The 13,770-nt window shown below is 48.6% G+C and overlaps 1 protein-coding gene across 1 annotated transcript in view; it reads left to right on the top strand.

Moving 5' to 3' along the window:
* Positions 1 to 13,770, top strand: part of DNHD1 (dynein heavy chain domain 1) — a 178,169-nt gene that overhangs the window by 32,810 nt on the left and 131,589 nt on the right. Inside the window, exons 9-14 of the mRNA XM_084616938.1 lie at positions 7,804 to 7,947; positions 8,494 to 8,608; positions 8,800 to 9,068; positions 9,895 to 10,138; positions 11,038 to 11,195; positions 12,010 to 12,135. Coding sequence (XP_084473064.1) covers positions 7,804 to 7,947; positions 8,494 to 8,608; positions 8,800 to 9,068; positions 9,895 to 10,138; positions 11,038 to 11,195; positions 12,010 to 12,135 — 1,056 coding nt within the window. The remainder of the gene's footprint in view (positions 1 to 7,803; positions 7,948 to 8,493; positions 8,609 to 8,799; positions 9,069 to 9,894; positions 10,139 to 11,037; positions 11,196 to 12,009; positions 12,136 to 13,770) is intronic.

The following is a 13,770-nucleotide window of genomic DNA, read 5'->3' as shown; positions in this document are numbered from 1 at the left end:
TTTATTAGCACATTCCCACTTTTTGTGCTGAGGTCAGTAATAAAAAGATTAAATAAGATTGGTCCCAAAACCGATCCCTGAGGAACTCCACTGGTAACCTCCCTCCAGCCTGACAGTTCACCTTTCAGTATGACCTGCTATAGTCTTCCTTTAACCAATTCCTTATCCACCTTTCAATTTTCATATTGATCCCCATCTTTTCCAATTTAATAATTTCCTATGTGGCATCGTATCAAATGCCTTACTGAAATCTAGGCAAATTAGATCCACTGCGTTTCCTTTGTCTAAAAAATCTGTTAGTTTCTCAAAGAAGGAGATCAGGTTGGTTTGGCACGATCTACCTTTTGTAAAACCATGTTGTATTTTGTCCCATTTACCATTGACCTCAATGTCCTTAACTACTTTCTCCTTCAAAATTTTTTCCAAAACCTTGCATACTACAGATGTCAAACTAACAGGCCCGTAGTTACCTGGATCACTTTTTTTCCCCTTTCTTATAAATAGGAACTGTGTTAACAATTCTCCAGTCATACAGTACAACCCCTAAGTTTACAGATTCATTAAAAATTCTTGCTAATGGGCTTGCAATTTCGTGTGCCAGTTCCTTTAATATTCTTGGATGAAGATTATCTGGGCCCCCCGATTTAGTCCCATTAAGCTGTTCAAGTTTCACTTCTACCTCAGATATGGTAATATCTACCTCCATATCCTCATTCCCATTTGTCATGCTACCATTATCCCTAAGATCCTCATTAGCCTTATTAAAGTATTTGTTTAGATATTGGGCCATGCCTAGATTATCCTTAACCTCCACTCCATCCTCAGTGTTTAGCGGTCCCACTTCTTCTTTCTTTGTTTTCTTCTTATTTATATGGCTATAGAACCTTTTACTGTTGGTTTTAATTCCCTTTGCAAGGTCCAACTCTACTTGACTTTTAGCCTTTCTCATCCCTACATGTTCTGACCTCAATAAGGTAGCTTTTCTTGCTGATCTCTCCCATCTTCCACTCCCTGTATGCGTTCTGCTTTTTCTTAATCACCTCTCTGAGATGCTTGCTCATCCAGCTTGGTCTACAACTCCAGCCTAAGAATTTTTTTCTCCTTTCTTGGGATGCAGGCTTCCGATAGCTTCTTCAGCTTTGACTTAAAGTAATCCCAGGCCTCCTCTGCCTTTAGATCCATAAATTCTTCAGTCCAATCCACTTCCCTAACTAATTTCCTTAATTTTTGAAAGTCAGCCCTTTTGAAATCAAAAACCCTAGTCGCAGATTTATTTTTGTTTAACCTTCCGTTCAGTTTGAACTGAATTAGCTCATGATCACTTGAGCTGTAGCTCACGAAAGCTCATGCTCAAATAAATTGGTTAGTCTCTAAGGTGCCACAAGTACTCTTTTTCTTTTTGCGAATACAGACTAACACGGCTGTTACTCTGAAACCTGAATCAAGCTTGTCCCTTACAACCATTTAGCCTATGAGGTCCTCCCTACTCACCAAAACCAAATCTAAAATGGCATCTCCTCTAGTCGGTTCAGCAACTACTTGATGAAGGAATCCATCAGCTATCGCATCTAGGAAAATCTGAGCCCTATTATTATTACTAGCACTTGTCCTCCAGTCTAAATCTGGGAAGTTGAAGTCTCCCATGATCACGCAGTTTCCATTAGTATTTACTTCATTAAAACATTAAAGAGGGCTCTGTCCATATCCAGATCGGATCCCGGCGGTCTCTAGCACACCCCAAGCACTATCCCAGGGGAGGCTCGAGTCGTTTTCTTCCCCAATATGATTTTTGCCCAGACGGACTCTGTCTTATCCATTCTGTCACTTCTTTCTTTACATTCTACCTCATCATTGATAGACAATGCTACTCCACCACCTTTACCTTTATTTCGGTCTTTCCTAAACAGCACATACCCTTCAATAGATGTAGTCCAGTCCTGACGACTATTCCACCGTGTTTCTGTTCTCCCTAGAATATCTGGTTTCACTTCCTGCACCAGTAGCTCTAGAGCCTCCATTTTGTTACCTAGGCTCCTCGCATTGGTGTACAAACATCTTAATTTTTGCTGTTTGGCCTCCCTCACGTTCTTTACCCGATTAGGCACGGATATTCTGCAGCCAATATGACCTATTAGACTGGTATCCACACTGCCCTTCCTCCTTATGTCCATTCTCCTACCCACGGCTGTATCCTTCCGTACTTTGTTTTCTTCCCTCTCAATGCTAAAATCTGGTGTGGAGAATACCTGGACATCTCCCAACCATCGCCCCCAAATTCCTAGTTTAAAGCTATCTTAATCAGTTGTGCCAACCTCCATCCTAGAAGTCAAACTCCTACTTTGGAATTGCAAAAGTTAAAGTGTACCCTTCACAAAGCTTCTCTTTCCCACTGTTATCTGTCAGAGTGGGCACCAAGTTTTTGTTCTTGCTATGCCAAACCTGTGCAGAAACCAAGCTGTGGGAGACATGCACCCATACTGACGAGATGGCCATCCTGGGGACTTGATGCCCAGTGAAATTGAACATGACCATAGCAAAGGAGTACATGGCAGGGAAAATCTGTGAAATCTGGCATTTTGAAGAAAAATCCAACAAACTTTCTGAGTACATAAAATTTCTCCTCCGTCAATAACAAGAGTTTTTGGGGTATCCCAGTTGGTGCAGACATGAAGAAAAACAAAATAAGTTAGTTAATGATTTCTACAAGAAAGAAGGCATGCACTTATGCCAACATGAGATCACATTGAACCCCACAAAGTGCTGTGGTAAAGTCAGGCCAGACGGCTTCAAGAGGGTCATGGAAGGCAGATGTGTTAGCCTTAGAATGTTAAAGGCCCTTTTTCCTACAAACTGAGAAGGGGTTACTTCAGGTTAATTAAAGACCTGAATCCAATTAAGGGCTGCCTGAGACCTTTTAAAACCCCTCCTACAGTGAGAGAAAGGGAGGAGAGAGAGAGAGAGACACTAGCTGTTACCAGGCTAGTAGCAGCAGGGAAGTAGCTTCTCCAGGTGGAGAGGTCGTGTTCCTTCCCATAGGGGAAGCAGACAAGCCCAAGTGCCGGCTAGGGTAAGGACTGACACCCCAGAACAAACAACAGGATGACACCCCCTCTCAGTGAGGAGGCAGGGAAAGGTATTACCCTTTGTTTGGATCTGTAGGACTAGTTCCCTTTTTTGAGAGGGGGAGGAGCACCGCTTAGGCTTACCCTCAGGTCTCCTGAAGACACAACCAAGGGAGCACTGAAGGGGGAGGGAAAACCCTGCCTGAGTGGGACTGATTACCCCAGGCCCACCATCGCCGGAAGGGAGAAATGCTAAGGCTGGCGAGAGAAAAGAGGTGCCTTGCCACAGTGCCAAATTACCAAACTGTTTTCGCAAAAACAAAAGGAGGACTCGTGGCACCTTAGAGACTAACCAATTTATTTGAGCATGAGCTTTCGTGAGCTACAGCTCACTTCATCGGATGCATACTGTGGAAACTGCAGAAGACATTATATACACAGAGACCATGAAACAATACCTCCTCCCACCCCACTCTCCGGTGGGAGGAGGTATTGTTTCATGGTCTCTGTGTATATAATGTCTTCTGCAGTTTCCACAGTATGCATCCGATGAAGTGAGCTGTAGCTCACGAAAGCTCATGCTCAAATAAATTGGTTAGTCTCTAAGGTGCCACGAGTACTCCTTTTCTTTTTGCGAATACAGACTAACACGGCTGTTACTCAGCAAACTGTTTTAAAATTCTCTGTGGGGTAAATCTGGCCAAAGAACAAACCCAACTAGTACCAGCATTTTGAAACATCCCGATGAACTCTTTCAGTACCTGCTTTCCCGCAATTATGGGGTTTCATCCTCTGAGTTTATCAACAATGAAACAGCTTGCTTGTCTTGGAAACATGCAAAAGATTGCTACACAGTCTCTGGCAATACAAACATTTCCATAGCTTGTTTCACCACCACTTACGCCTGCTTTGAACTATACAACCTGTAAGACAATTTGCAAGAGCAGGGCCTGTGTCATGACACAGACTCGGTGATATTGTGAAAAGGGAGTGAGACTGGAACCCCATTCCTGGGGGATTATTTAGGGTACCTCAGGAGTAAGATCCTGGCAGGCAAACCCATCACAGAGTTTGTGTCAGCAGATCCAGAAATATATTGGTACAAGCTGTTGGAAGGGAAGGCCTGCATGAAAGTCAAAGGGATTACCCTCAACATAGCAAATTGTGAAAAGATCAACATAGACAGTTTGAAAGATCTAGTCTTGGACTATAGCACAGACCTGGGTGAGAACACCCCAACAAAAAGATAGATGTGCAGCAGTCCTCTATTGCAAAGAGCAAAAATCAGTGGCTAATAGAAACAAAGACCCTTAAGAAAATGCAGAAAGTCATTTTCAACAAGAGGGTCACCATAGAAAGATTTAAAACCCTGCCCTATGGCTTTTGAAAATGGATATGAAAATGGATATGCAATGGAAACACCACTTTTCTGTAATTCTTGTAGGGCCTAGCAACTGTGGGAAAAGTTACCTAATTAAAAATGTGTTGGATAATATTGAGCAATGTTATTTGTTATGCCTGAGAATATTGTGTGGTGTTACAGTTGCTGGCAACCTCTGTATAAAGAACTATTTGTAAATATTGTGACAGGGTCAGGCCAGATGGCTACAGGAGAGTGATAGAAGGCAGATATATTAGCCCCAGATTAAGTAGGTCCCTTTCCCCTAGGTAAGTTAACAGGGAGGTTCCAGAACAATCAGGAACTTTCTGGAAACGATTAAGGCAGACAGGCTGATTAGAACACCTGCAGCCAATCAAGAAGCTGCTAGAATCAATTAAGGCAAGCTAATCAGGGCATCTGGGTTTAAAAAGGAGCTCACTTCAGTTTGTGGTGTGCTTGCGAGGAGCTGGGAGCAAGAGGCAGAAGAAGCTGAGAGTGAGAAGGCATACTACTGGAAGACTGAGAAGTACAAGCATTATCAGACATCAGGAGGAAGGTCTTGTGGTGAGAATAAAGAAGGTGTTGGGAGGAGGCCATGGGGAAGTAGCCCAGGGCGTTGTAGCTGTCGCACAGCTGTTCCAGGAGGCACTCTAGACAGCTGCAATCCACAGGGCCCTGGGCTGGAACCCGGAGTAGAGGGCAGGCCCTGGATTCCTCCATCCCCCCAACTCCCTACTTGATACCGGAGGAGCTGAACTGGACTTTGCGTTCCACCGGAGGGGAAGGTCTCTGGCCTGTTCCCCAATCCAGGATCAGCAGAGACTGTGGGGATTGTTCTTCTTCCTTTCCCTAGTGATGAAGCTAACTGAATGAACGGCAGATTTGAGCCACGAAAGTGGCCAAACTGAGGGCTGCCGTGAACCTCTGAAGCGAGAAAATCCACCAATAAGTGCAGGACCCACCAAGGCAGAGGAACTTTGTCACAATACCCTTTCATCAATTTTGTGGGGGGGTTGCCTGGGTTTTTTTTGTTTTATGACTGTTTCCTACCAATAAAGTAAATATGGTTGTTATAGACGATTTGATGAACTCTGCATGTGAAAGTGATGAAACTGAGAAAGCCTTTGCCAAGTGTGTGCATCACAGGAACTTGAGCATTATGTATGTAGTTCAGAATGTATTTTGTCAAGGAAAAGAGAGTAACAAATTAACCTAAACAAGACCAAGACCATAATCAGGGTTCAAAAAAGAACTAGATAAGTTCATGGAGGATAGGTTCATCAATGGCTACTAGCCAGGATGAGCAGGGATGGTGTCCCTAGCCTCTGTTTGCCAGAAGCTGGGAATGAACGACAGGGGATGGCTTACTTGATGAATACCTGTTATGTTCATTCCCTCTGGGCACCTGACACTGGCCATTGTCGGAAGACAGGATACTGGGCTAGATGGACCTTTGGTCTGACCCAGTAGGGCCGTTTGTATGTTCTTATATATACACAAAGTACATAGTTCTGTTCAAAACCCCCAGGGATAAATCCCTATGCTTGCTTGGCAAATGTACCCTGGCAAGGCACAATTCTTTCTAGAAGCTTTTGAGGATGCTATCAAATAACCTTATGGCTACACTGAATCAAGTCATGATCCTAGACAACTCCTAACTTCCAATCCAGTGATTAATTCATCTTTATCAATCATAACAAGGTCCAGAAAAAATGATCTCATGTAGCGTGCAATACGTTTTGTGTTACAAAATTATCAGCTGTAATGTTTAGAAACTCCAGTGATGTTTTACTGCTGGCTGCATGAGTCCTCCAGCATATGTATTCCAAACTGAGTTCCTCCGTAACAATGCAATTTTTTGTTTCCACACATTATTTTACTAGGTGCTCTTGTGCCTTGGTGACACATGAGGCCCCCACAGTCTTTCCACCTCCCTCTGTCTAATGCCACGTTTCTTGCTCTGTTTCCATGACAGCAACATCTTCATCTACACACTTTACAAACAGGTGCTTATCATGAATCTGGTTTTGGGAAGTCCAGCCCTTCTTGAGGAGTGATGTACTGAACTCCAGGAATACAGGTGGGCTGTGGGTTGGTGTGTGGGGCGGAGCCAGGCTTTTTGAGACGGCTTCCTGAATCTGCATGATCTTTTCAGCACAATAGGATGATAGTTCTTTGCAGCGCTGGGTGCTCAGCTCTGACGCAGGTTGTAAGCACCCAGGATTGCTGAAGTAGTTTACCACCATGGATAGCTCCTTGGGGCAGGGTTTGCCAGCTTCAATGGAGGCTCATAGGAAGGCTCTTGACCTGTATTTAAGCCTCAGCATGAGCTTGGAAGAATTCCTCATGGTTCATTTTTTGTCTTTATCAGCCTTCGATTTTGCTGTTGGCTCTTGAATTTCTGCCCTTCTTTCGTCTTCTGGTTGAGGGTGTCAGAAAACCAGGAGGCTGCCTGGGCGATGGGGAGGAAGGGGCCACTGGGGGCCCGCATGTTGATGGTCCAGGCTAGCATACGCAGATTATGATTCACCAGGTCCTAAGCTCTTTATACTGTGAGTGGAGTGTTGCTGCTCTCTAGCACGCTGTAGAATTTGTTAGTGTCCATGAGTCTTTATGGTCACAGATTCATAGAGGTCTAAAACCAGAAGGGACCACTGTGATTATTTAGCCTGACCTCCTGTAGAACAAAAGCCAGAGAACTTCCTCCAGATAATCCCTAGAGCAGAGCTATTAGACAAACATCCCATCTTGAAGTAAAAACTGCTACTGATGAAGAATCCATCACAATCCATGGTAAGTCACTGTTCAAATATTTGCACCTTATTTCCAGTCTGAATTTGTCTAGCTTCTACTTCCAGCCATTGGATTGTGTCAGATCTGCTAGACTGCAAAGCTCATTGTTAAGCATTTTTTCCCCGTGTCCGTATTTAGACTGTGGTCAGTCATCCCTGAACCTTCTCTTTGGTAAACTACGCAGATTGAATTGCTGGAGTCTCTCACTATGAGGCAGGTTTTCCAACCCTTTAACATTCCTGCTGCTCTTCTCTGACCCCTCTTCACTTTATCAATGGCCTTCTTGAATTGTGTCCAGCCCTGGTGTCCCCAGCATCAGCAGCCTCTGTCACACCAGAGCCAGCTACACAGTAACTTGTGTTTGAAAAGGCATCTCCTTGAAAGACCTTTTAGGCCTCTTCTTTGTTCAGTTACCCTGGAAATGGATGTTACAGCCTCAAGCACGTGGCTAGCCCTCCCCCCGCCCCGGGCCATCACCTCAGCCACCCAGAGCCCAGGGTACCCAGGGCATGCAGAGCCCGCAATGTGAGGTTAGGGCTGACCCTGTCCTGACTCTCTCCTCTGCAGGCCAATGGTACCACACGGAAGGCTGTCCTCCGAGTGCACCTGGTGTTTGATGCTGACAGCCAACTGGTCCCCTTTCCCTCCAGTCAGGTGCTGGAGACCAGCCTGCTGGGGGCCCTGGAGGCCGTGGTGGAGTCTGTAGTGCAGGTTGGTACCTCTGATTCCCAGCTTGGCAGTTGTCCCTCCCCAGCTGTGCTGACGCCAGTGAGAGTGGGGAGTCTGCCTGCATCCAAAGAGCACATTTGAGGGCCGAATGGCCATCCATCTCCTGTGGATTGGTCCCTGTGCCAGGCTCTTCTGCTGCACTGCCATTACTGAAGGTCAGGCACATGCCTGGGGCTTAGGTGCTTTCACCACAGTGCTGGTGGGTGATGGGAGGAGCCAGCTCCCATCAAGATCTCTGTGTCAAGTCAGTGCTTCAGCTATGTGGATGGGCTGGCTTAGGGGCAGCGAGTGGGGAACTGGTGCTCTTGCTATGGAGGAGTGGAAAGGGCTGGCGGCTCTTGCTGGGAGGTCGGAATGGGTGCTCCTGCTGTAGAGTGAGGAACCAAGCGTTAGTGTTGAGGTGGGCCTGGCCCGGAGGTTGAAGGACCCTGTTGTGTGGAGTGGAGGGCTGCAGAAGGTGAACAGGACTGTGCCAAGCACCTTTCTGCAGCCAGCGGGGATCTCCCAGTCCCTCTCCTGTCTCTGCAGGTGACCCGCACCAGGAAAGAGAAGCCAATGACCCAACCTGAGCAGAGTCCTGGAGAGACAGAGAGTCTCAGAAGTCAGGACTTGGCAATGGTGCTGTGCAAACCCCAGCCAAGTGGTAGGTGACTTCCTCACGCAGGGTCTCTCTATCAGGGCCCATCCACATCTGCTGCTTCCTGGCCAGATGGAACACTGCCACTGCCCTGGTTCTGCCCACTACATCCGAGGGAGAGGGGAGTGAGCACCCCCCATCATCCCTGCTGAGATGGTTGGTTGAGCCCTCGCTGTCTCTCTCTTTCTCCTGTGCAGCCCTTCTAGAGGCAGATAAAGGAGGCCCTGGGGCCCCCCAGCCCCAGTCCCCCGATGAGCTGCTCCAGAGTCTGCCTGCTGAGGTGCTCTGTGGCCAGGAGCCACAGCTGGTGCATCATCTGGATCTGAAGGTCATCGGGGGTCTGGAGGTGAGTGGGCATCGGCTGAGGAGCCAGTACCCAGTGCCATCGAGGGAGCAACTGGAGCAGGACCTGCACTCGGACAGCAGTATCCAGGGGGCCCTGGCCAGCCAGCGGGCTTTGCTGGCGGTGAGTGAGGGGGGCTCACTGCACTGCACTAGTCAGTCCAGGACTGGCTAGCGTTTTTTCCCTTTGCAATGTCTCTAAGAGCTGGCCTTTCACCAGAACTCAGCCCAGCCCTATGCACCCTCGGCCCAGGGCTGCCTGCATGTTGCCACCCCATCCACAGCTTGGGCACGTCCGATCATGTTGCCATCATCCCTCTTCACTGCATCCCACAACGCCTCCCTGCTTCTCCACTGCTAGCAGCTGATTGACCCCCACAGCTTTGGAGCGTCCAGTTGCACCCGACTAAGCATCCCCCGGCTCACGCTGTGTGCACTGGGCACTAAAGAGACTGAGCTCCGGGGAGGGACCGCCTCTCCCTTGGAGTCTGTGAAGCACCCAATGTAATCGGGCCTGATCGTTACTGGGGCCTCTGGGCATTGCTGCAGTATCACTCATCCTGAACTCCCCTCTGCCTCTCCCCCATCCCTCCTATTTATCCCCTGCCCACCCAGGGCCTTCCCTTGTAGGAGCCCTTCTTTAGCACTCACTCCTCTCTGACCACTTCCTCCTGGAGCTCCCCAGACCAGGGCCCCAGCCTGGCTCTTCTCCAAAGCCATTGCCTTATCTGGGTGATAGCTCATCCCATTTCAGACAGGCAGCCTTGCCTGGGGAAGGAAGTGGGATCCTGGAGTGGGGCCTGGGCTCCCAGGAACCAGGCTGCCGAGTTGGGCACCAGCTGTCGCTTCGGAGTGGTCTTTGAGGGTAGCAGAGCTAATGGTGGGTTTTGGTCTGTATCTCCTGGGGCCTGGTGATGTGGTTTGCTGAGAGCCCTGTGCTATTCCTGCAGGAGGCACTGAGTGAGACCCAGGAGATCTGCAAGCAGCACACCTGGGTGGCAGAGATCCACAGCTTTGCTCACAGCTGGAGCCCCAAGCAGCTGCAGCTGATGAAGGGCTGGCCTGCGGGCAAATATGTGCAGCGAGTCGTACAGCTGCGTGCCTGGACAGAACGTGTCAGAGAGGTGCCCTCCACAGTCATCACCTGCAACCGGCTCCTCATGGTGGATTGCAGCACCATGCAGCAGGAGACTGGTGTGTGGGGCATGAGGGGACATGCAGGGAATTGTGCGCCCTGCGGGGGGATTGCTATGTGGGCATCGGGAGGGGCAGAGGCGCTCACATGGGCACCGGGCAATGAGACCCTCGTGGAGCAGGCAAAAGTCAGGTGAGGTTAGTCATGGCGATGGAGTCTGGGGGTGGGGGGGAATGGCTGGTCGCAGAGGGGAGGAGTAATGGGACCTGACAATGGTCTCCAGGGTGGGGGGTGTAGCAGGTCGTATGGGGGAGGTAATGGGTCTTTAGTAAGTGGGGGAGCTGTGGATTTTGGAAGTGTGCGGCTGGTGACATAGTGGGGGTTATGGGCCATTAGTAAGGGGGGAGCAGTGGACTCTGGGAGCATGTGGCTGGTGACGTAGAGGAGGGTCGATATGGCCCCAGTTTTGGAGAGGGCTGGGTGGGGTTGGTGACGGGCAGTGATGAGCTGTTAAAATCTGAAGATCCAGTTCCTTCAGTCGCTCCGAGTCTTCAGCGGCACATCCTTCACTTGCTCCGGGTCTTCGGCTGCACTGAGGGCACCGAAGACCTGGAGCACCGCCACCTGAGTAAAAAGGGATTCTCAAGGGGAGCCTCCTGAGCCGGGAGCTCAGGCAGGCTGGACAGGATAGTCCTGCGGGCCAGATGTGACCCGCGAGCTGGAGTTTGCCCAACCCTTTAACAACCGGTTCTAAACCGGCTTCTAAATTTAACAACCGGTTCACATGAACTGGCATGAACTGGCTCCAGCTCACCGTTGGTGACGGGCCCAAGTCGGGGTGTCTCTGTGGTCACGCACGGAGGGTTGGGGGGTGCCTGTGGATGGGAAATTGGTGATGGCAGCAGTGCTGGCTGCCCTTGCCTCATGGCCTGATACCCACTTGCTCCATGCCCCCCAGTGTCCCTGCTGGACTCTATCATCAAGGAGATCCTCTCCCTGCTGCTAAGCGAGACGTCCCAGCGCAGCGAGATCCTCATTTCTGAGCTTGGCGGGGTCTTGCAACTCTACCAGAGTGTCAGCACTGACATCTTCATCATCGCCAAGTGCTCTCAGAAGGTATGGCTGGAACAGACCTGGTGCCGTGGACTCTGGGTTCAGCCAGCTGGGGCCCAATGAGCATCCCCACCTCATGGCCCCACCCTGTTTGGGCCATCTGCTGGGGAGGCCCCCACTCCACTCCTCTTTGAGCAGGCTGCAGCCTCCCCTTCCCCATACCACTGCCCCATGCCCCATGGATCGGCGGACATCCCCAAGGAGGAAGGATTCAGCCCCACCACCCAAGCTAGGCACTCTGTATGGGGTCCCATGCTGGCATAGCAAAGAGACTGGCTGCTGTCAGCAGGAGTCTCCTAGAGCAGTGGGCTTCAGAGCTAATAACTAGACCTGGGCAAATAGTCAATTTGCCAGAGAAGGCTTGTCATGGCACTGCAGCATGTACGTGCCGACTGAATTTGGTGACGAGTTTCAGATGAAAAAACCTGAAAATCAAAGTGTCAGCAATGTGGAAGCAGCTTGTCCCACCACTGCATTTTGTTAACCTGAACAAAGGGGTATCCAGAGAAATGGACAAAATTCCGTTTGTTAAATTTGTTTTTCCAGAGTTTTCACTCAGCTCTACAAATAAACCATTGGGGTGAGTGGGGCATTTCACCTACTGTGCCTCTGTCTCTCTGAAGACTCATGGCAGGTGTCTCTGTGCCAGACACACTCAGCACAGCCCTGCCTCGCAGAGCAATAGAGCCAGGGGACAGTGATTTCTCAGTGCGCGGAGATCTGGGGCACTCAGCATGAGGGGCTGTGAGATCTGCTGTGAAGGGAACAGGTGGGGTCCAGACCCAGTATGACAGAATGGTGCTCACTCTTCCTGCAGCTGGAGCAATACGAGGGCCAGATGACAGAGCTGCAAGAGCGTGTGGAGTATGTGCGAGCTCTGAACGAGGTGATCCGTCAGCACTTCCGCCCAATCAGCCTGGATGAGGAGAACCTGGAGAACCTGGTGAGGCTCCCAGCAATGGCATGCTATGGTTGTGAAGGGAGACAGTAAGAACTGACACACTGGATAAGGCCATTATCTTGTCTACATCCTTAACCTCAGTGACTTGTGGATGGCCAGTTTATAGCCATTTGTTCTTGCCACTCCTAAGGCAGGTTTTCCATTCCTCGAATCATCATAGTAGCCCTTCTCTGCACCTAACCAGTTTGAATTCATCTTTCTTAAACATGGGAGACCAGAAGTACACACACTATTCCAGATGAGGTACTATGAGATAATGGTACTAACATTTTCCTGTCTCTACTGGAAATATCTCACCTGATGCATCCTAGGATTGCATTAGCCTTTTTCACAGCTGCATCCATATTGGTGGCTCAGAATCCTCCTGTGATAAATCAGTACACCCAGGCCTTTCTCCTCTTCTGTCCCTTCCAACTGTCCCCAGCTTATAGCAAAAATTCGTGTTAGTCCCTAAATGTATGACCTGGCACTTTGCACTATTAAATATCATCCCATTTCATCAACTCCAGTTTACAAGGTCATCCAGATCTCCTTGTACGACATTCTGGTCCTCCTCTGTACTGGCAATACCTTCCACCTTTGTGTCATCTGCAGATTTTATTAGCACACTCACACTTTTTTTTGCCAAGGTCAATAATAAAAATGCAAGTCTACATTACTGCTTAAAGAAAAGGAGTACTTGTGGCACCTTAGAGACTAACCAATTTATTTAATAAACTAACCAAATAAATTGGTTAGTCTCTAAGGTGCCACAAGTACTCCTTTTCTTTTTGCGAATACAGACTAACACGGCTGTTACTCTGAAACCTGTCATTACTGCTTAAGACGATCTAATTTATGTTGCTCAGGGGTGTGAAAAAGCCTCCTGCCTGCACCCCCTCCCCCCGTTCCCCCCCCAAGGGCATAAGAACAAACCAGAAAGATGTGCAGAAAGAATAGCAAATATGGCAGGCAACCAGCTTGGCTTAACAGAGAAATCTTCGGTGAGCTTAAACACAAAAAGAAAGCTTACAAGAAATGGAAGCTTGGACAGATGACTAGGGAGGAGCTATTACCAGCAGGAGAGAGAGGGGAAAAAAAACCCTTTTATAGTGATAATCAAGGTGGGCCATTTCCAGCAGTTGACAAGTATGTGTGAGGAACAGTGCGGGGGGGGGGGGGGAGAGGAGGAGAGGGGGGAATAAACATGACTCCGTCGAGAGACTGCTGAATTGGAATTAATTTGCAAACTGGACAAAATTACATTAGGCTTGCATAAAGACTGGGAGTGGATGTGTCATTACACAAAGTAAAACTATTTCCCTATGTATATTTTCCCCACCCCCACCCCCGCCCCACATCCCTCACATGTTCTTGTCAACTGCTGGAAATGGCCCATCTTGATTATCACTACAAAAGGGTTTTTTTCATTTTTTTCCTTCTCTCTCTCTCTCCTGCTGTTAGTAGCTCACCGTACCTGATCACTCTTGTGACAGTGTGTATGGTAACACCCATTATTTCATGTCCACCCTGACTGAATTGGCCTTGTCATCACTGGTTCTCCACTTGTAAGGTTTCAGAGTAACAGCTGTGTTAGTCTGTATTCGCAAAAAGAAAAGGAATACTTGTGGCACCTTA

The sequence above is a fragment of the Lepidochelys olivacea genome (assembly GCF_965140295.1).
Source record: "Lepidochelys olivacea isolate rLepOli2 genome assembly, chromosome: 1".
NCBI classification, from domain to species: Eukaryota; Metazoa; Chordata; order Testudines; family Cheloniidae; genus Lepidochelys; species Lepidochelys olivacea.
This window is presented reverse-complemented; position numbering and strand designations above follow the sequence as displayed.